The 21772-nt window shown below is 44.5% G+C and overlaps 1 protein-coding gene across 5 annotated transcripts; it reads left to right on the top strand.

Moving 5' to 3' along the window:
- Positions 1 to 861: 861 nt before the first annotated feature.
- Positions 862 to 20901, top strand: SPATA6L (spermatogenesis associated 6 like). 5 transcript variants are annotated; one of them, XM_053371136.1, is made up of 12 exons: positions 862 to 1070; positions 3192 to 3329; positions 4498 to 4546; positions 5363 to 5404; positions 6827 to 6951; positions 10007 to 10084; positions 11436 to 11693; positions 14058 to 14151; positions 15454 to 15497; positions 16799 to 16974; positions 17781 to 17874; positions 20439 to 20901. In XM_053371136.1, exons 1-12 carry the CDS (start codon positions 1032 to 1034, stop codon positions 20469 to 20471), a joined length of 1170 nt encoding a protein of 389 aa, XP_053227111.1. In that variant the 5' UTR covers positions 862 to 1031; the 3' UTR covers positions 20472 to 20901. The 5 variants fall into 5 exon arrangements, with proteins under 5 accessions (XP_053227111.1, XP_053227109.1, XP_053227113.1 ...); XM_053371134.1 differs by lacking the exon at positions 20439 to 20901 and adding an exon at positions 19978 to 20096 and having other exon boundaries at positions 865 to 1070; XM_053371135.1 differs by lacking the exons at positions 862 to 1070; positions 20439 to 20901 and adding exons at positions 2359 to 2473; positions 19978 to 20096.
- Positions 20902 to 21772: the final 871 nt, after the last annotated feature.

Genomic DNA, 21772 nt, shown 5'->3' on the forward strand with positions numbered 1-21772 from the left:
CAAAGCTGTCCGGGCGGTTGCTAGGAGACAGGGAGGGAAGCCTCGCGCTTGCGCGGTGGGCTGAGCCGGAGGCGCCGGCTGCTCTGGGCAGCTCAGGCAGCGCCTGCCGTTGCTATTTCGTATTACTATTATTATTATTATTACAATTACATAGGTTCATAGAGTGAGAAGGGTTCACGAGGGTTATCTAGTTCAACCCCTCGCAATGCAGGATTTTTTTCACCCAACGTGGGACTCGAACCCACAACCCTGGGATGAAGTGTCTCATGCTTCCACTGACAGAGCTATTTAGCAGCCCATTAACAACTTATTATTATTATTATTACCTGTGCTTTTTTCTGGGGGGACACAGGGGTACCCATACCCCTAAACATGTTGTGAATCTTTGCACTTTTGTCCATTTACTGTATTTATTTCCCCCTATTTGAACTATAAAATTGTGGTTTTCTTGATTCTAAATGAGAGCACCCCTAAACATTTTTTTAAGAAAAAAAGCACTGATTATTACTATTACTACATAGGTTCATAGAGTTGGAAGGGGCCACGAGGGCCATCTTGTCCAACCCCCTGTAATGCAGGAATCTTTCACCCATCGTGAGACTCGAACCCACAACCCTGAGATGATGAAGCGTCTCATGCTCTACCGAAGGAGCTATTTTCAGCAGTCCATTAACATCACCACCACCATCATCATCATTTGCTAGGGCAAAAGCTTTCCAGCTTGCAGGGCTAGGGGAGAAGGCAGAAAGGGCCACCTGCCGGCGGGACCGGTCGTTCCATTGCACCAGTTTCCCGGCTAGGACGTTTTTGCTCGCGAGTAAACCCAGCCCCCGCCGTCAGAGAGAGAGAGGCGCCTGGGGGAAAGGACCCGAGGCCCCTCCTCCCCTCCCCTTTCCTCCCCGCGGCGAGCGAGGGACGCTGGAACGTTGGCGTCGCCATGGCAACACGACGCTTTCTCTCCCCCCCCCTCCCCGCACGGCGACGGTGTGGCTGCCCTGGCGGAAGGAAGAGCCCCTCTCGCGCCCCGGAGGATGCCGCTCAAGGTGGTGGTGGAGCTTCAGATCCATGCGGTGAGGCCGGGAGGAGAGGGGGGCTGTGCAGGGCCAGATGCGGAGAACCTCAGGAATGTAGCTGCGAGATCCTATCAACACGTGTTTGTGTGCATACACGTATATACCTTGTCTACATGAATGTATATATATGTGTGTGTGTGTGTGTGTTTGTGGTGAGGATGCCACTGGAGGTGGAGCTGCAGATCCACACGCCAAGGCGGGCAGGAGAGGGGAGGACCCCAGAAATATAGCCCCCCCCTCTATATAATATGTGTGTGCACATGTATGTATGCATGTATATACATTGTGTGTGTGTGTGTGCACATACACAGTTGCCAACATAGCAGTTCGAACGCACGTCTAAGTGCAAGTAGATAAATAGGTACCGCTCCGGCGGGAAGGTAAACAGCGTTGCTCTGGTTCGCCAGAAGCGGCTTAGTCATGCTGGCCACATGACCCGGAAGCTGTATGCCGGCTCCCTCGGCCAATAAAGCGAGATAAGCGCCGCAACCCCAGAATCGGCTACAACTGGACCTAATGGTCAGGGGTCCCTTTACCTTTACCTTTACACATACACAGTGCTTTTTTTCAAAAAAAGGTGCCGTACTCACCCTGAAGTAGTTACAATCAGTGCCACACTTTTAACATTTGAAAAAAAAGTGCCAGCACTGCATACTTTTGAGTAACTCCAGGAAAAAAGCACTTATGTATGTATGTGTGTGTTTGTGTGCCTGTGTGTGTGCATCTATGTACTGTATATGTGTATGTCTGTCTATCTATCTATCTATCTATCTATCTATCATCTGCTCTTCCCTTTTTCTTTTTTTCTTTTTGCCCCTAGTTGGGAGAGGGAAAGTTGCAGTGGAAATGAAGGCGGGAGGCCAAAGCCCTGTTTCTTTCTGCAAAAAACGCTAACTTATTTCCAACGGAGAGAAGCCAGAGTTCAACCTCGATGCCATTAGGATTTGCTGTTCCCCAGTCCACTTGGGGAGGGGGTGATTGCCTGTGCTCTACACATGCCCAGAGGTTTTCTCATCTGTATGTGTGCTGTTTGAACTGTGTAAAGTTTCAGCATCCAAGAACATTTGAAATATAGAGGAGAAGGCCCGGGGTGGGGAGGAATCAACAGAAAAACGGGGAGCTCCCTCATTTTTCCACATTCCACTCCACCCAGGCCTTCACGTCTCTAATTCACAATCAGTCTTTTGTTACAATTGTGGGGTTCTCTGCGGTTTAGAGTACGGCTGGATCTCAGGTTATAGTTTAAAGAGAAGCCAGCAGCATGGAATGTAAACTTACTTTCCAAGCCAGAATATGTTATTGTTCTTACTTGTCCAAGATTCACTGATGGAGAAAAGATCACTGGAGATCGTGATCACTGTTTGAGCTCCCCCATCATGGCGTCACCATTCATATTAATGGTGAGAAGGGTTCCTGCAAAGTTTTGTGGGTTAAACCACAGAGCCTAGGACTTGCTGATCAGAAGGTCAGCGGTTCGAATCCCCACGACGCGGTGAGCTCCTGTTGCTCGGTCCCAGCTCCTGCCCACCTAGCAGTTCGAAAGCATGTCAAAGTGCAAGTAGATAAATAGGTACCGTTCCGGCGGGAAGGTAAACGGCGTTTCCGTGTGCTGCTCTGGTTCGCCAGAAGCGGCTTAGTCATGCTGGCCACATGACCCAGAAGCTGTACGCCGGCTCCCTCAACCAATAAAGCGAGATGAGCACTGCAACCCCAGAGTTGACCATGACTAGACCTAATGATCAGGGGTCCCTTTACCTTTTATACCAAGTAAATGTTTGAGTGAATTCTGGGTCTATGATGGTGGTGCTCAGAGCTGGCACAACACATTTTGCTGGCTGAGGTGGAACAGCAAACACTGCCTGCCCCATTAAGTTATATATTTTGGCAACTGAGTTAGAGAATCCCATGAGCAACTCTTCTGCTTACCCAATGGCAGTAAAAATGATCATGCATGGAGTAACTAGTCATTTGCTTCCCTTCATAACCCTTAAAATTAGATGCCTGAGGTGGCTGCTATTTATCATGCTACGTCTGTTCATCATTTTGCAGTTGGTGGCAAACGATGCACCTTCTGCTTCTGTCTCCTTTCAACTGTTCTGATCTTCTCTCCCATCACAGGTCTCTTGTCCCGGTGTGTACTTGACGGAGAAGAATGATGTTTATCTGCATGTTTGCATCCTGGGCCAATGCAAGGAAACTGAGAGCCTTCGACCCATCTTCCCTCTCTTGTTCCACGAGAAAATGTGGTTTGAAAAGGTAACCTAGGATTGCGTCTTGCAAAATCCTTGCCTAAGATGTGTTGATTCTCCCCCCCCCTTTTTTTTGGAACCTAAGCACTCGTCTGTATCAGATCGAGAGTCTGGCTGAAGGCCAACAGCTCTGCATAGTCTTGGACACAACAAACGTAAATGGGTGAGGGGATTGTGTATGTTTTATCTCCATTTTGCATTTGCCATAGTCAAAAATGCCATGCTTGTTAGGAGGCAAGTATTGTTAACTGTGAGATGCAAGGCTCAGAGGCATCCTGAGGGAATTAACATGCTGCTGCCCAGTGCTACTCATTTCATCCCATAATAAGCCTTCTGGTAGGGGTTCAAGGCAGCACAGGGCGACACCTGACACATGACCCCCCCTCCCCTCAAACCAGCCCTGTTCAGTGGGATTGAAGATGACATCCATACTCTTCTAGCAGGGCTTGATCTTGATCAGTGGCACTATCAATTTAGTTCACAAAATCTATACACTTCTTGCCCATATATTGGAGTATTTTGGTGCTCTTTTCTTGGAATATAGTTGATGAGTGACTGCAGGTTTGTTTGTTTTATCAAGGAATCTGAAAGTCATAAGCACCAGTGGCGTAGTGTGGGTTGTCAGCACCCGGGGCAAGGCAAGTAATTTGCGCGCCCTAACCCGTGGAGTGTGCCCCCCCCAGATGTTGCGCCCGGTGTGCCCGCCCCCCCCCCACACCCCCACGCTACGCCACTGATAAGCACGCTTTTTAATTCTTGTATTCTTTCCTATTTTGTTTCTACTGAATTAAGCCGAAGAACAGTATTCGGCTTAATTCAGTAGAAACAAAATAGGAAAGAATACATTTGCCGCCAACAGTTGTTCTTTAATATATTGTATTGTGGGATATATTGAACTTCAGTAGGACAAAAGCATAAATCTTTAGAAGTGCGGTAATATGTACATTTCTTTAAATTTAATCAGCTGATTGATCAATATGTTAAAACTGTGTGTGCTAGTGTTTTACTCAGAGAAGACCAATTGAAATTAAAGGACTTATCTTAGTCATATTCATTAATTTCAGTGGGTTTATGCTGAGCACAACTTTGCGGTTTTAATCACATGGAAAATGATTTAATTGCTTAATAGCTTTAATAACTTTATCCTTGTCTTTGCCTTCGCTTCCGTTCTGTAGGTATTTGAAAAAGCTACAGATCCTGTTGCTGTTGTAGAACTGCTAGAAAGTAAGTTTTCCTTTCTGTTATCTGTTGCTGAAGGTACTGTAATTACTGCAGGTCCATGATGATATTTCCAATGGCTTGGTTCAGATGCAATGGAAAACTATGGTTTCCTTCTATGTGAATGGGCTACACAGTCCTCAGCCTTGCACCGGCAACCCCCTCCCAACTTCCTCTTTCATGTAGCAGAGGATAAAAGTGAAAGCGTCTCCTTTAAACTAAGCATAGTTCCCTGTGGCATCTAAACTTGGGTAGCCATGGTTGGAGAACTGTGGTTGCTCTAAAACTGGAAACGGAAGCTTTTGATCCAAGACACAAAGGAGAAGAGCGGAGAAGGAGGTGCATGCAAACCTTGGTGTGGCTTGTTCTCCTAGCAGGAAACAATGGTTTCACATTGTGTCGGGTCCAACCAGTGTGTCATGCTTCATATTTATTTCCCAGAAAAGCTTGTGGGTGATGTATAGTTTTTGACCATTCAGGAGGGGCTTCTTCTTTTCACCATAACAACCGGGGAATATAGTGTTATGAGTTTTTGGGGAGGGTAGTCTGTATGCCTTTTTTGTGGTGTTTCAAATCTATATGATTTCCACAATGCCCCAGGTAAATGGGGGGTTGCCTGTATATTCAAAACCCATTGAGTTCAATGGGGGTAGAATTGCCAGAGTCTACCCCCCGAAGCCTGCCTCCTTTCCATCCCCTTTTAATATTTTACATTTTTATTTTCCCCATAAAGTTGAACATGCACAAGTTGCAGGCTTAATGCATTGTTTAAATATTACATGTCTCTCTCATGAATAACATCATTTGTCCCTCTTCTTTTAGGAAATGTAACAAAGTTCCGATTAGTCGAAGTGGTACCTTCAGGTAAACAGGAGAAACCTATTCTTCACAACTTCCATAAACTCTGCAATGAAAGAATGAATCTTGGATGATGTTGGGGTTAGACATGCTGATTTCTTTTCCCTCGTAGTGTTTCTGTATCTTCTGTTATTACTTATTTAGGAGGAGGTGATACGAGACAAAATGTATATGCCATTTTAATTCTGGACAAAATATGTCCGTCTGTGAAACATTCATGGAAATTAGCTGGCTGGTGGCATTTTGTTGTACAGGAGAACTGAACACATGGTGGCAGAATAAGCCTTCTATAAGATTCAGTCCTAAACTGCTTAGAAAGCTTGTGGTGTCACCTTGTTTAGCTGTTTGTGTGATCAGTTTGCTCTCAGGTGATGAGGAAAGACCTTTTTAATTCTTAAAACTGTACTCATGTCACTGCATGCAATTTATTTATTTTTAACGGAATTTGGCCAAACTCAAATATGTTTTAAACCTAATTCTTCCCATTACCCACTGCTCCATAGTATATCTTTTCATTTAACTGCTAGTATGATCAACTTAGGACGCGGGTGGCGCTGTGGGTAAAATCTCAGTGCCTAGGACTTGCCGATCGTATGGTCGGCGGTTCGAATCCCCGCGGCGGGGTGAGCTCCTGTCGTTCGGTCCCAGCTCCTGCCCACCTAGCAGTTCCAAAGCACCCTTAAAAGTGCAAGTAGATAAATAGGTACCACTTTATAGCGGGAAGGTAAGCGGCGTTTCCGTGTGCTGGGCTGGTGCCGGCTCGCCAGAGCAGCTTCATCACTCTGGCCACGTGACCCGGAAGTGTCCTCGGACAGCGCTGGCCCCCGGCCTCTTAAGCGAGATGGGCGCGCAACCCCAGAGTCGGTCACGACTGGCCCGTACGGGCAGGGGTACCTTTACCTTTATGATCAACTACACCTTGTGAGATCGTTTAAAAATTTACAACGATTAACTGATCCAACAGTAGGAAAAACTCAGTAACCTATGCAGTTCATAGCTGTTGTAGTTTTCATCTATGAAGATGAGGGTGAAAATTTCAAGATCTTTGTTGTCAGGGCTCTTCTTCAGCCGGAACCCACCAAAACTCCTTAACTACAGGAGCTAGTTCCAAGTTATGAAAATCTAAGAAAAAAATTAATAATAATAATGGGGAAACAACCTTTATAGGAGTTAGTTCCCACAGCACAGCACAAATTATAGTGGCTGGATTTCCTCTTACACCTCCTCCTTCTACTAATCCGGCTCATGGAATTTCTGCAAATGTGTTGTGCAGTTTGCAACAGAATGTTTCTTGGAGAACCGTCAGCAATGAAAATTTCCTTTTTTGACTTGCGCTGTGAAGAGGGCTTATGTTCCTTTGTGGGGGACAGGTTACAGTGTTTGCTTGCATTATCCTAGCACTCTTTCTTCTTTTGTTTCACATTTCAGGGAAAGGCGAGCTTGCATTTTATGAAGAGAATACTCGAGGTTTTCTGTTTCCAGAGCCTAAACTGACTCCTGCGTATCCCGGTGTGGACAGAGGGTTACTAATGAAGACACGCCCTTCTTTCCCAGTAAGTGGTTATGGAATGGGTATCCCAAAAAACAGAAACATCTGCTCAGTAGCCGGTTCTTATGTCACAGTGATTCCTAACATAGTAAACATTTATCTTCTTTATTTACCTTGATTTATTTAACACTGGAACCATTAAGCTATGGGAATCATTAGGAAAACAGCTGCGGCACCATCAGAACAAAACAGAACACAGCCCCTCACAGTCAAAATAGGCAGAAGAGAAAATAATTAAGTAGCATGGTGTGTCTCCATTAGAAAATTACGAATCCCTTGCTGGCCTAGTCCTCACACGATATGGCAGTGCATGGCTAGCAAAGTTAAATCTGGTTCCTTGTTTGTTGTACAGTGGTACCTTGGTTCTCAAATACCTTGGAACTCAAATGCCTTGGTTCTCAAACACCGAAAACCTGGAAGTAAGTGTTCCGATTTTTGAACATTTGGCGGCTTTCAACAAAATATTAAAATACAGTGGTACCTCGGGTTAAGTATATAATTCGTTCCGGAGGTCCATTCTTAACCTGAAGCACCACCTTAGGTAATGGGGCCTCCTGCTGCTGCCACGCCGGCTGAGCACGATTTCTGTTCTCATCCTGAAGCAAAGTTCTTAACCTGAAGCACTATTTCTGGGTTAGCGGAGTCTGTAACCTGAAGCGTATGTAACCTGAAGCGTATGTAACCTGAGGTACCACTGTACAGCAGCGTATCAAACATTAAAAGCTTCCCTAAACAGGGCTGCCTTCAAATGTCTTCTAAAAGTCTGGTAGTTGTTGTTCTCTTTGACATCTGGTGGAAGGGCATTCCACAGGGCGAGTGCCACTACCGAGAAGGCCCTCTGCCTGGTTCCCTGGTTCAGCAGCCTTTGGATTATTAATGGCTACAATGTTTAACTCATCCACCAGTGCTATTCATGAGTCTTTCTATAGAGGTTTGTTGGGTGTGCTTTAATTGTGAAATGTTGTTGATTTTGATATTTAATGGTGAGTTTTTAACCAGGTTGCTAGCATCTTCGAAAAGCCATGAAGTAAAATAGGCAGGAAGTTCGATAGCACAAAAAATGGAGTCATGTGTGCTGAATTCTTTGACGCTACTGGAGTGCTCTGATTAAAAAGCAGTACAAAACTTTGGGAAGTAAATAAATATCTCCAGCACCTGACAACAGCCAGGCTGCCGAATTCTGCATCTGTTGTCACTTCTTTTTACTCCCGGGGATTTTAGCTGTGGTTAGAACTGGCTGACTTGTCCTATTTGTTAATGTAAGGATGCTTGTTCATGTACAGGTACAGCAACGCAGCAAAGCAGAGTGGGTTGCATTACCATAGGTACGCCAGTGGCAATCCCGTTATAAAATGTTTATGCCGCATATTAGCCAAATTTATTTCTTTTGAACTGTGCTATGTAGCCGCTGTGTCGTGAACGCTGGTCAAAATGTTACCACGCCGACCTATTGCCCTACAAGCCTCGGCCACTTCTGGCGATGGCAGCTGTTTCACAATGCCACAGTTGTGATTTTTTGTGTGTGATGGAACAATCATGTCTTTTCCCAAACAGCATTTGATAGGATCTGGACTTTAATAGGTGAGTTTTAAACCATTACTGTGCTGAAAGGTGCTTAATTATTTACAGGAATTTGCACCTTTTTCCAAGTAAAAGACATCTGCTCCAAATGTTGGGATGCTTCTGTAGGATTGTGAGGCAATATCTTAGCTGGTTTTGCTCTCCTAAGCTTTCTCTTCTAATAGTTACATACCATATTGGTCACTTTCATGAATAAATGTGTTGAAAATGCCCAAGTATTTGATCATTTATCTTTGCTATAGCCTGGCAAAGATGTGGATATAGCAGAGCCTTTGGTAGGCATTTTCTGTTTGTTCCATATTGAACACATGCAGCCATCCTAATTTCTATTAAGTACAGTGGTATCTCGGGTTAAGTACTTAATTCGTTCCGGAGGTCTGTTCTTAACCTGAAACTGTTCTTAACCTGAAGCACCACTTTCGCTAATGGGGCCTCCTGCTGCTGCCGCGCCGCCGGAGCATGATTTCTGTTCTCATCCTGAAGCAAAGTTCTTAACCTGAAGCACTATTTCTGGGTTAGCGGAGTCTGTAACCTGAAGCGTATGTAACCCGAGGTACCACTGTACTCAAATGGTCCTTTAATTTTGTTTTTCTTTTTCATCTTGGTTGGGAAATTGTTGACATACTTAAATGGGGAATTTGCTGCTTACTGTTTTCAGTTTTACTTATAGCACACTGGCCGCCTATTCCTATGCGTGGTTTACTCAGGAGTAAGTGTCAATGAACTGAGTGGGAAGTACTCCCAGGTGCGCATTGAACTATCATCTTGGCCCATTTCATACTTTTTATGAAGGCTTAAAAAAAACCTCTCACATGCAAGCCTGCCTAACAGGCCAAACCTATTCATGTATACCTGAAGGAGCATCTCCACCCCCATCGTTCAGCCCGGACACTGAGGTCCAGCTCCAAGGGCCTTCTAACGGTTCCCTCACTGTGAGAAGCAAAGTTACAGGGAACCAGGCAGAGGGCCTTCTTGGTAGTGGCGCCCGCCCTGTGGAATGCCCTGCCATGAGATGCTAAGGAAATAAACAACTATCTGACTTTTAGAAGACATCTGAAGCCATCCCTGTTTAGGGAAGTTTTTAATGTTTGATGTTTTATTGTTGTTGTTATTATTATTATTATTATTATTATTATTATTATTATTATTATTACTATTATTATGTTGGGAGCCGCCCAGAGTGGCTGGGGAAACTCTGCCAGATGGGTAGGGTATAAATAATAAATTATTATTATTAAGAACCAAGCTTCACCAAACCTAAGGGAACTTTCACCCATATAAATGAGTTTAGGCTGCAGTTATAAATGCACTTGCAAGAGAGGGCGTCCCAATAAATCAAGTGGGGCAGGACTTATTTCCAAGTAAACATGCTTAGGATTGCCTTGCAAAAGATTAAAATAGCAAAATCTTCTTTTTTTAAAAAATATATAACTGCATTTCTTTACACAAATTTCTCATTCTTTTTTCAAATCTTTAAGGGCATTGCACCAAAATTAGAGTTTTCCACAAGGACAACTATTACAGAACTTCCACTTCTGTCCAGAAGATGGTATCGTGTAAGTAATTTTAGCTAATTAACTCAGAGATGAACGGCAACATTTTCAGTCACACCCAATCTCTCTTAATACCTCATTGTGTCTAGTATGACATAGCAGTCATAGCAATTCTGTATCTAGATAGTTCTCTTCAACTTCTGCTCAGATTATTAGCTACCTGGAATTAGCCCTAAGTAGCAGAAGGCTGTAACCATTTAAACTTTTTATCATCCCTACTAGTGGTAGTTTTGTTCAAAGATAATTCAGGGCTAGGCGTTGTCAACCTCCGGTGGGTGCTTGGGTCTCAGTTCAAGGAGGAGACAAAGAAAGCACGGTTCAAGGTGTATGCAGCGCTTTCTTACTGGGGTTACGCAGGGGTACGCATACCCCTAAACATTTTGTGAATCTAAGTTTGGCCTCGTTGAGGGGCAGTATTTCAATATGAGTAGGAAAATGAGAGTACCCCTAAACATTTTTTTAGAAAAAAAACATACCACTGCATGTATGAGTCTGTCTTTCCGGATTGGGGCAAAACAAAGTTAAACCGATTGAACAATTTCTGTTGATGATCTCATTTTTCAGCAGTCCAGTGAGATTGTAGCCTTATTGGACTTTACCAATTGGTAGGGTGAGCGTTGCTCCCAGACGGGAGGAAGGAAGTCAAATGACACCGAGGGTTGGTTCAGAGAAAGAGTTTACTCTGCACTCCGGATAGCAGAAGGCACTTGCGTGGTCAGCTCACAGCAAGTCCAAAGAAATGAGAAATTTCATGCAGTATATATATTCTCCAGGCACCCTCTCCCCCCTTCCCCAGGAATCCAGCCACGTCAGCTTATACACGCAGGTTGACATCACAGATGTTCCTGCTCCGGTACATTTAACCATAAAAGGGTGTTTCTCTTCCTGTACTCTTGACCATATAAGGGTATTCCTGTTCTGGCACTCTCATCTTGGGGTAAGAAGGTCACCAACTCTCCTGGCGCTGTTCCCGGTCTATGCGTCAGAGTGTGATCTTTGTGATCAGGATGTAAGATAAGACCCAGACGCGCCATCCCTGCTCCACTGGAACAGTCAAGGCCATACATTGCCGTCACGGACTGATAAAGGAGAGAGCCTTGAGCGCTTGTTTATACAGCTGGGTTTTGGCTCAAGAGCTCAAGTTAAAGCATTTTAGAAATGCTCCCTTGGAGAAGGAAAAAAATGAGGATTTTGGGTCCCATTTCAGACTGACTGCACAGAAACCCATTCCTTCCCCCTTCAAGATAGCCAGGGGGCACAACTTCTTGCTGTGTGGATATTTCCTCTGCCATACCTATTCCTTTCTATAGCCAGATCTCCAGGCAGCGGGTGTAGATATTAATGTATTTTGCAGGGCAGAAATAAGAGCAGGTTGAGAAGGGCTGTCTCAGCATCGCCCCGGCGGAGGAGCATTTCACCGGCACGATGTAAGACAACAAAGAATAAGGGCTGTAGGCGATTCTCAAGATCATTCCCATCGCGCTCTCCGTCTCCAACAAGACGTCTCCAGGAGTTTTGCAGGGAAAGCCGGCAGCAGACGCCTTCTCTGAGCTTGAGGTCTGTTAAGTTCAAGTCAGAATCAGACCCCAGGCCGCCTTTTGTAGTTCGACATGTAAGTCCTGAGAATGTAACTTTTAAAAAATTGCCTGGCCAGGCAAACTGGGCATTCATCACTGTTCCTCCCGGTAGATGACAAAAGGGAAATTGTAGGGGTCCGCAAACGGAATGCCGTACAAAAATACTTCTGTACAAGGTACACTAAGGGTGTAAATAGGCTCTGTAGAAACGAGAAGAACCTGCAAGTTTCGATCAATAGAAAAGTAAGATTTTGGAATGAATAATAGGGCCCAATTGCCCTATTGGATCGCTGCAGAGTCCAAATTGTTTACAACAATATCAATGGGATGTGCGAGGGCTCCAAGGCCTCCTAGTAGATTATCCTATGCATGGTGACGATCTGGAGGGGACAATACCATATTCAGGCCCGGATGCAGTCTTAAGCATCTTGTCATAATGTGAAATGCAATTCTGTGTTCTAATAACACTCCTTCGTCAGGGCACAGCGTAGTCTGCAGCCTGCCCAGAGACTTCTGGGCCCTGATATCCTGCAAGACCCGCACTCGAGTCTTTGCCACCACAGACACGTCTAGGTATTACGTGACACCGGCTGTAAATTTAGTAGACTCGCAGGCTGGGAAGGACAAAAACGTGAGTGCTGGAACTGACCTCCCACATATTGTCATAGTTCAGAGCACATCAAGCAAGGTGCGTCAAGCAAGCATTCAATTCAGCAGCGTATTCCATCGCGACAGTTAATCTAGAGCGGTCGTTTGGGGAATGCAGCTGCTGTGCATTTATTTCCAGGGTATCGGGGAACGTGCAACTATTTGAAATCAGAAAGAAACTTCTCTTGTGGACAGTGTATTCCATATTAGTCTGTTACACACTTTCATTTAACAGTTAGGTTGAATACCAGATAGCTTTAATAGCTAATCTTTGGTACTCTAACCAGTCACTGATTCCAAGTGCTACTCCTGTACAGGCAAACCTTGGAGATACTGCAGATTCGGTTCCAAGCCGCCTCAATAAAGCAACAATAATAATTTTATTACTTATACCCCGCCCATCTGACTGGGTTGCCCCAACCGCCATAAAAACACAGCAAACATGGCAAAAAAAGCAATTCTATTGGTTTCCCAATGCGTATAAAAGTTGTGTTTGCACTATACTGTAGTCTGTTAAGCCAGGCACCCCTGGTTACAGGGGCGAGAGGAGAAAAACCCTGGGCAATGGAGCAAACCGTGGTTAGCCAGAGTGGAAGCGAAAGCTTCTGAACTCTTCCTCACAGCTATCGAGAGAAGGAGAGGGGTGGCTGGCAGGGGGACACATGCAATCTCAGCAGAAATCTAGGCTTGTTCATTTCTCTCTAAACCACAGTTTAGTGTGACACAGGAGTGGTTCACCCAATGGGGCAGGAGGGAGAGGAATGTGGCAGTGATGGCAAAGTCAGGGCTTTGCAGGTGCATCGACAAGAACGGCGGACAAGGTCCAGTGTTGTGCCCCTCCAGTAAGCAACAATAACACCATTACTGGAAGGCTGTTGTGGTTTCAAGTGTGGCTGAATAATACAAAATCAGCCAGTGGGGCAGAATGACTCATGCCAATCAAGGTTAATTTAGAACAGCGGTTCTCAATTTGTGGGTCCCCAGATGTTGTTGTACTACAACTCCCATCATCCCTGAGCTCTGACCTTGCTAGCTAGAGGTGATGGGAGTTGTAGTTCAACAACATCTGGGGACCCACAGGTTGAGAAAGGCTGATTTAGAAGGAGGTGAGGCCGGAGCAAGCGAATCATAGAGACCCCCAAGGCAGCCTTCCTTGTAGAGTGGAATTTTGGAATCGTATACATCTTTCCTTGTTTAATGAACCACTTGCAGGTCACGAGCATATATCCTGTGGGTCACTAGTTTGGGAATGACAGTCGTCTTAACTTTTTCCGAATATCTGAAATTTGGATCGATTCAGAGTGCCCCTTCCATGAGCAGAAGGACCTGAGATCCATTGGATCCCCCTACAGGAGGAAGAGAGAGGAGAGTTAGGGGAATTTTTTGTTGATTCCCCCCAGGGCTACCTCCCACACATCCCAGGGGATCTTTCAGGCTTCCAGAGCAGATTTTCAGGTGCCTGTAGGGGGAAGAAGGAATCACTAAAAATGGGAGTATCCCAGGAGCAGAATTCCACTCTTGGGAACTCTGGATCCAGTGTTTTCAGTTAGTTAGAGGGTTTTAAAGCCAACCAGTCAGTTTTAATTTAAATTGAGAGATAGGGAATATCAAAGGGACCAGGGCAGGAACCTTTTAAAAATTTGTAATGTTAATGGCAAGAATCACAAGTATAGGTTCTTTTCCAAGCCTAATTCTGTTGTTTTAAGAATATTGTCTTGTTATTATTTCTTTGGTTTTCAAATTTTTTTTAGGTAGATTCTTCTAAAATGTTTTCTGAGCCATATTGGATTTCAAGTCAAAATACGAGCTCGTCAAGGAATTCCCACAAACTTCAGTTGAAACGAGGTACTTAACAATTCCTTAATCTTAATTAAAAATGTGAACTGTGCTGATAACAAGACCACCATGCATGTCATAGGGTTCTAATATGCTGTGGGTTGTATTCTGTCACCATTACTCCGTTGAATTGATGTTTTATTCACATTGTTCCATTGATTTCTCAGGAAAGTGGGCTACTCTTTGGGATAGCATCCCAATATGTTTTGCATTCAAATCCTAAATCATTATTTCAGTTCCATGGGAATTCATGAGATTTCCCTCTCAAGTAATGGATTTCAGATCATGTTATAAGTTGCAGTTTTCATCCTTTCATTTGCCGCTGGGGTAAAGGAATTTTCCAGCACAACACTGCTGAGTAGTTTAGTACATAAGATACTAATACATTTTGTATTATTATTAATATTACAGTCATACCTTGGAAGTCGAATGGAATCCATTCTGGAAGTCCGTTTGACTTCCAAAACGTTCGGAAACCAAGGTGCGGCTTCTGATTGGCTGCAGGAAGCTCCTGCAGCCAATCGGAAGCCCCGTCAGACATTTGGCTTCCAAAAACAGTTTGCAAACCGGAACAGTCACTTCCGGGTTTGCAGCATATGGGAGCCAAAACGTTCGAGAATTAAGCTGTTCGAAAACCAAGGTATGACTGTATTATATTTTTACACTGCCCTATACCCGCAGGTCTCAGGGCGGTTCACAGGATAAAACCACGATATAAAACACACAGAATCAAAATAAAAACAAGAACAACCCAATGTATTCAGCTGTATTCAGAGGCAGTTCCAGATTTAGTGGGCCCTGTTAGTTCTTTGTGCTTTTTATATGTTTGTGAGGTTGGGGGATGAAGGCAGTACCTTTGAGAGTGTGCAGAGTTCTTTCCCTTTCTCCAGCATAAACACAGCTCGTTTCAAACATCCTGTGATTAGAAGAAGGAACATTTAGTGCAATGGCTGCTCCTTCCAGATATCACCACCCGTTTCTTACATTTGTGTAATCTGCACCTGTTAAACACACCTGCAAAGATTACTGCTGTTGATGTGCTTGGGAATTGACAGTTCCTGTGAGCGGACTAGCTGGGGGAGCTACGTATATGGATGGATGGCAGTGAAACAGTTGGAGGCAAAGCAGCGAATCTATTTTGCTTGCTTGTTTCTGTTCTATATTAGAAATTGTGTTGACAAACCAATCAACCAATCCATATGAAACCATCATTGCATCTTTCCTCAGCCCTCTTTCCATATGTGATGCATGCAACTATAGTCATTGTTTTAATTCTTTAGAATTGATTTTTTAATTTTTTATTTCTTGCAGCGTTATCGTACGATAGCTGGAAGTCTGCTTGCCCGGCAGCAAAGGTACTTTAAGAAGTGGAGTCTGTAGCATTATTTGCTGGTTAGGTTATTGGGTGTATGACTCTATGCCGAGAAAGGAGATTGAATTGACTTTGTTACACAAGCACTTGTTCTTGAAGTGGTAGAAACATATAACTGGAGTACAGGAAATTATATTTACCCTTATCTTGTTGACTGGAAATGTGTCCCCTAGGGCAGTGTTCCCCAACCTTGGGCCTCCAGCTGTTTTTGGACTACAATTCCCATCATCCTTGACCACTGGTCTTGCTAGCGAGGGATGATGGGAGTTGTAGTCCAAAAACAGCTGGAGGCCCAAGGTTGGGGAACACTGCCCTAGGGGGTCCTTGGAGTTCTCTCCCTTTATAGACATCCCAACTCCTGGAAAACTGTTTTATTACAATCAAGTGGTACTTTTATTACAATCAAGTGGGAGGGATGCGGGTGGCGCTGTGGTCTAAACCACTGAACCTCTTGGGCTTGCCAATCGGAAGGTCAGCGGTTCGAATCCCCGCTGCCATTGCTCTTTACCAGCTCCTGCCAACCCAGCAGTTCAAAAGCATACCAGTGTGAGTAGATACATAGGTACCTCTGCAGCGGGAAGGTAATGGCATTTCCATGCGCTCTGGCATTCGTCATGGTCCTCCATGTGGCAATAGCAATTTAGTCCTGCTGGCCACGTGACCTGGAAAGCTGCCTGTGGAGAAATGCCAGCTCCCTTGGCCTGAAAGCAAGATGAGCGCCACACCCCATAGTCACCTTTGACTGGACTAAACTGTCCAGGGGTCCTTTACCTTTTGTTACACACCACTCCTGTCTCCAGGCAGTGCAAGATTCCAGGGGTACCAAGCGTGCTTCCCAGGGTCTGTGTTTCCTTTTGGACAGTGGAGACTATGGCACCTTTATGATATATGGTTTATTTACACGTAAATACAACCTGGGTCTAGATGGAGAAAGTTCAGAGCATTTTCATCCCAAGAGGGTCTCTTGCTTCTCCAATAAGCAGAAGAGGCTTGAGTCTCGGAACAGAGAAATCAGCCAAGCTCTCTGCCTGTCCCAGCCAGCCCTCATGGTTCTCCAAACGATTTTCCTTGCTTACATCATCCAAACTGAAACCCTACATCCCTTAAACCCTTTTTGCCTCTGCCCACTAACACACAGCTGGAGGAGCGGTCCCACCCCTCTTCCTCCGGCCTATTCCTCTGAATTATTACTTTGTCATTTGGCTGTCTGTCTTTATCTTTACAATCAAGTGGTATATGAATGTTGTGAAATAATAATAAATAAAACTCTTCCTTTCTCCACAGGTAACCAGAGAGCTGGATATGCAATACAGCTTGGATCCTGGTTCATCATCACTTGAAACAAGGGAGCCTATTGATTTTGATTACTCTCTTTCTCTTTGCCACAAACCTTCATCTGACTCCTCAAAGCGCTACCGATCGCCAAGCCCATGTGCGCGGTGGGCGTCTCCTCAACACAGGTGACCATACCTAGATACTTAAGTGACAGGTGGCCAGCATGTCTAGGCACCCCTGCCTCGAAAATTCCTGGAAGTCAGTCGCGGTGGCCGATGTTGCTGTTCTTATTTGCCATCCTATGTCCCAGAATCAGCTGCCAACCCTATGGGGCTGTCAAATTTCTAATGCCACCATACAAATCTAGAGAGATAAGTGTATGGGACCAATGGCAATCAGGGACAGGCTCGAGTTAAAAACAGCCACAGCTTTGATTACAAGTTATTGGGGTTTGGTGCAGCATAGGTCAACGTTCTGACCTTTGGGCTGCCCGATCGTTGGCCAGTATCTCCACCCCAGCCTGTCTGCTGGGTGACATGGAGGAGTTGGCAACAGGAAATTTCAACCACAGCATGGGCTGCTTGGGAGTGTGGTTTCTAGGCCAAGAAGATCTGAGAGAATTCCATATATTTGGATTCCTTTGCCATTGCTTTGTCAAAGAGATACTTTGGGTTCATAGTCAGCACTTTGGCAAAAGTTGGCCTCCTCTGCGGAACCGTTTCATTTGTTGTTCGTAGTAGCAAGGAGAGTCATTCTACGGGTGTCTCTTGGTCCTAACTTGCAGAACATAGAGGTCAGAGGTTGAAACAATTCTCTGGCTGCCTAATTTCACAGCTGTAAAAGAGGTTCAGAGGCTTCTGTGATGGTGGGGAGCGGAAATGGGAACTGGTCGCTACTTGACATTACTTGCGTTACGTGATGGGACTATATGGAGAGAAATCACAAATGCTGAGTATTAAGTGACTTGAGTCCCCTGACATTTTTCCCCCAGGATATATTCCAGCCCCAATTCAAGCTGGGAAGAGATTAACGAGAGAGTGAAAAACCTCCTAACTTCAGATGAGGCCATACAAAGACTATCCTTTGTAAGTATGATGTGCTTTAAGCAGAACTGTTATTGATTGCTCTTACTCCAGTTGCAAGAGTGAAGTCCTATAAAGCCTTATATGGCTTTACATATAAAACAGGAGTAGATATACTGTGGTCTTCCATATGGATTGGTCTCCAGCTTCCAGCAGGCAGGGCCAAAGGTCAGGGATGATGGGACTTGTCATTCGTGTAACACTTCTGTCGACTTATTTATCTCTATTAAATCAAAACATTTCAGTCAACACTGGGGCTGCCGTATGTCTGGGAATCGGACTGTCAAAATGGCATCGGGGTGGATTTTTTGGGGAGATGTCAACAAAGGTCAACGACTTTGTCCGGATTTTCGCTTTTGGGAATATGGCAACTCTAGTCAATACTCGTTAACTGAGCGGAGTTGCGGTTTAAAGTTTTAGCCAAAGTTGCTCTGGGCCAATCTAGATGGCACTCTGTTCAATGGGCGCCATCAAAAATGGCAGCAGCATGCCTAGTTCCCTTCTGTCTTCCTATGTGCTGCAACTTAGCTCTGCGACATGACATCCCACCCCTCCCCACCCCCTCAATTTCATGGGTTGCTAATACTGGGAGACAAAGACTCATCGCTTTGCCTAGATCCTGTGTCCTTTTAGATGTTCCCATAGTTACGTGGCAGCCGTTTTTCTATGAATGGCTCCTATGTGGGTTTTGTGGTGTTTAATTGACCCAACCAGATGGATGAGGATTGTTCATGTGGATTACGAGCGTGGGACCATCTTGAGAGTGCGCGGTGGCAACAGTTCCATGTGGAAAACGACAAGGTCTGCTCTTGCCCGCATTTGAATGTTGAAGGGACATTAAGTAAATGACAACAGACGTTGCGTGGGCAGGTGGGGAAGTCGATATGTGCATGCTGTTTTCAGCAGCTGCACATCTGGAGTAACATCTGCTTTGGGCTTTAAACTTCTGTGTTCCTTTCCCAAGCTGCCTAATGCAAGACTCAAATCGTGGCTCAAGATACGCCAGTCCTCTATGACCTCAGCAGCTAAAGCCTACAGTAGCTAAAGAGGTCGTGACACTTTTGCCTATTCGGGAAGCCTTGGATATTGCCAAGATCAGTCAGTTGGGTGATTCACATAGCTTGTGGGTTATCAATAATTATTAAAACAAACAAGCTCAGTTGGTAGAGCATGAGACACTTAATCTCAGGGTTGCGGGCCCTACATTGGGCAAAAGTTTCCTGCATTGCCAGGGGTTGGACTACATGACCCTTGTGGTCTCTTCCAGCTCTACAATTCTATGGTTTTAAACAAGCAGAAAGCCCCTCAAAGAGCCTTCATTTTTCCCAACTATGCAAAATAATCACAGAAGAATGCAAATAAGTTCAGTGCAATTTTTTTCTTTGCAGATATACAATGCCTCAAACTTCAAAATGCAAGTGTATCCTGAAAATTGCATGCACACAATTGCAAAACCCATAGGCACTTTTTGCACATTGCAAGGAACATAAATGTGCCTCTCTGCTGAGCCTTTCCCCCCTGCTTTGGTCATCTTGCAGAGGAAGAAGCTGCAGTTGTGCACTCTGTGGGACATCAGAGCCCTATATCTTCACAGGTCCTCTCTGCCAAACATCTGATGGCTGGAAGGGGACCCGCAAGGGCCTGATGAAATCAAGTTGTGGTCCACATCCAGCTTGTGGACGGGGAATTCCCCACCCCTGATTTAACTCTACTGAAAAGCCTTTTTTTCTGCTCATAATTTTTTGTGGCCATTCATCTCCCCCTCCAGGATCTCAATGTTATGCCTTGTTTAAATCAGAAACTGCTTTCACTCACTAATTTCAAAGCTCCCATGATGGAGACACAGATCCATGTGAGTTAACCCAAAGTGACATTACTTGCTGTTGTCTCTCCAAGATGATACATTCTTCTAATGAACCTTAATAGAAAGGTACTTTGACCGACAGAGCTAGAGGACAGTGTCATACATCAGTTGTTCCCAAACGTGCAGCGATAAGCTTCTTTTAATTCTCCTAGAACAGCTGATATATTTGTTTTCAGCCAGGCACATTTAGCAGCGCTGATGACGATGAACAACCCAGGTTTAACAGGACAACTATTTTGCAGGGAGCCACTGATTCCGAAATTGATGATGTCCTTGAAAGAAGGTCCATCTCTTTGAGGAGTTCCCCACTGTGTGACTCAACGGAACAAAGATACTGCTTGTAACTGCTGTCATTGGCAAGGTATGCTGCATAAAGCCACCTCCTCCTCTCTCTCTCTCTCTCGATTTATTGGACTGGTCTATTTCAGAAGGTTAAAAAAAACACTGGGAAGGTTATATCAAGCCTGCTACAAATCGGTAAGATAAACTATTCCAACAGCATTCCAGGCCCCGTAAGGTGCAATTCTCACACCGACGTGGGTCAGGCAGTATGAGAGTGATTGCAATGGTATCTGGCTTATCGCAAAACAAAAACAAAAATAGAAGAGGATCTACAGGTTTGTCCAAGCCTGAGGTTTCTCTGTAATATTTTATCAATTTCCCCCATCCTGTAGTAATAGACACTTTAATGCCTTTTTTCCAGAAAGAATGCAGCAGCCTTGGGATATCGACCTGAAGACCCATTGCTGGCAAGACTTTTGTTCTAGAGCTAACTGATGAATGGTTTATTTTCTGTGTGATGTTATGTCTAAATTGGTTTGAAAACAACACTCTGTATCGTAGTGCTGATTAAAGGTTTGATTTATACATTTTCAAACAAGTGCAAGGCTATCAGCTTATTGTGGGATGATGTCGTGATCCTATTGATGGTGCTATATACCGGTACTTCTTTAAGATTTTGGCTGCTGAAAGTATTCTCCATGAAAAACCTACTTGGAATTATGTTACCACTCAGGGCTGTGTCCTCAGTGTAAAGCTTAGTTTTAGGAATTTGGAAGCGAATACCATTTTGAATTGAATAAAGGCGTGGGGAAAGAGTTTGGTTTCGTGCTGGTAAGATGCACAGCAAACTTTGAAGAACCACTCTAGGATAAATTCAAGGTCCACTGAGCTCCGCCCAGTTCTGCAGACTCCGCCCACCCAAATTACAGGTAAGAGGATGCTACTGTCAGGGGTATTTCTGCTGGTGGTAGGCAGCATAAATCCCTCGCCATTTATATTCGTGCAGCTGGTTCTTTCCGCCTAAGTGTAGAATGTTACATTTGCCCCGACTGAAATTCAGGGCCACAAGGAGGTTAGACTGGCCTTGACCAGCCTGGTGGAACGCCCTGCCACAAGAGACCAGGGCCCTGCGGGACTTGACATCTTTCCGCAGGACCTGCAAGACAGAGCTGTTCCGCCAGGCCTTTGGTCAGGGCCCAGTCTGACCCCTCTCTTCCTACGAGACCCTATATATAAGAGGCCTCTCTAACTCATCTCACCAGCTCATATAAATAGCTGAGCCTGCTGAGTACCTAAGGTCCCCAACCCCTATAGTCATAATTTGTGGGTTGCCTTCTGATCTTGTTTGATTTTAATCCAATTTTAAGCTGTATTTCAGTCGATTGCTGAATTTTACGTTTTAATGTATTTATATTTTGATGTTAGCCGCCCTGAGCCCGGGGAGGGTGGGATATAAATAAATTTATTATTATTATTATTATTATTATTATTATTATTATTATTATTATTATTCTGTTATTTTGGACCCAGGTCTCCAATCTGTTAAGGTCATTTTGAATCTTTATTCTGTCTTCAGTGGCATTAGCTGCCCCTCCTAGTTTGATGTCATCTGCAAAACCCTCCAAGTCCTGTTGTGATCCTGATGATTTAGGATGCTATTTACATTTTTCTTTAAAAAAATCTTTACATTAAGTACAAAGGTTCAGGTCTTGTTTGTCCCATTGCAGAAAGGAACAGAACTGTCTCTTTTTCCCA

The sequence above is a fragment of the Podarcis raffonei genome, chromosome 17 (assembly GCF_027172205.1).
Source record: "Podarcis raffonei isolate rPodRaf1 chromosome 17, rPodRaf1.pri, whole genome shotgun sequence".
Classification (NCBI taxonomy): domain Eukaryota; kingdom Metazoa; phylum Chordata; class Lepidosauria; order Squamata; family Lacertidae; genus Podarcis; species Podarcis raffonei.

Bases quoted from the DNA above. Each gene is read 5' to 3' on its own strand.
- SPATA6L (XM_053371134.1), top strand. From the start codon at position 1,032: ATGCCGCTCAAGGTGGTGGTGGAGCTTCAGATCCATGCG. The intron at 6,952-10,006 runs GTAAGTGGTTAT...CAAATCTTTAAG, and splicing joins AGACACGCCCTTCTTTCCCA to GGCATTGCACCAAAATTAGA. The intron at 17,875-19,977 runs GTAAGTATGATG...ACTATTTTGCAG, and splicing joins CCATACAAAGACTATCCTTT to GGAGCCACTGATTCCGAAAT.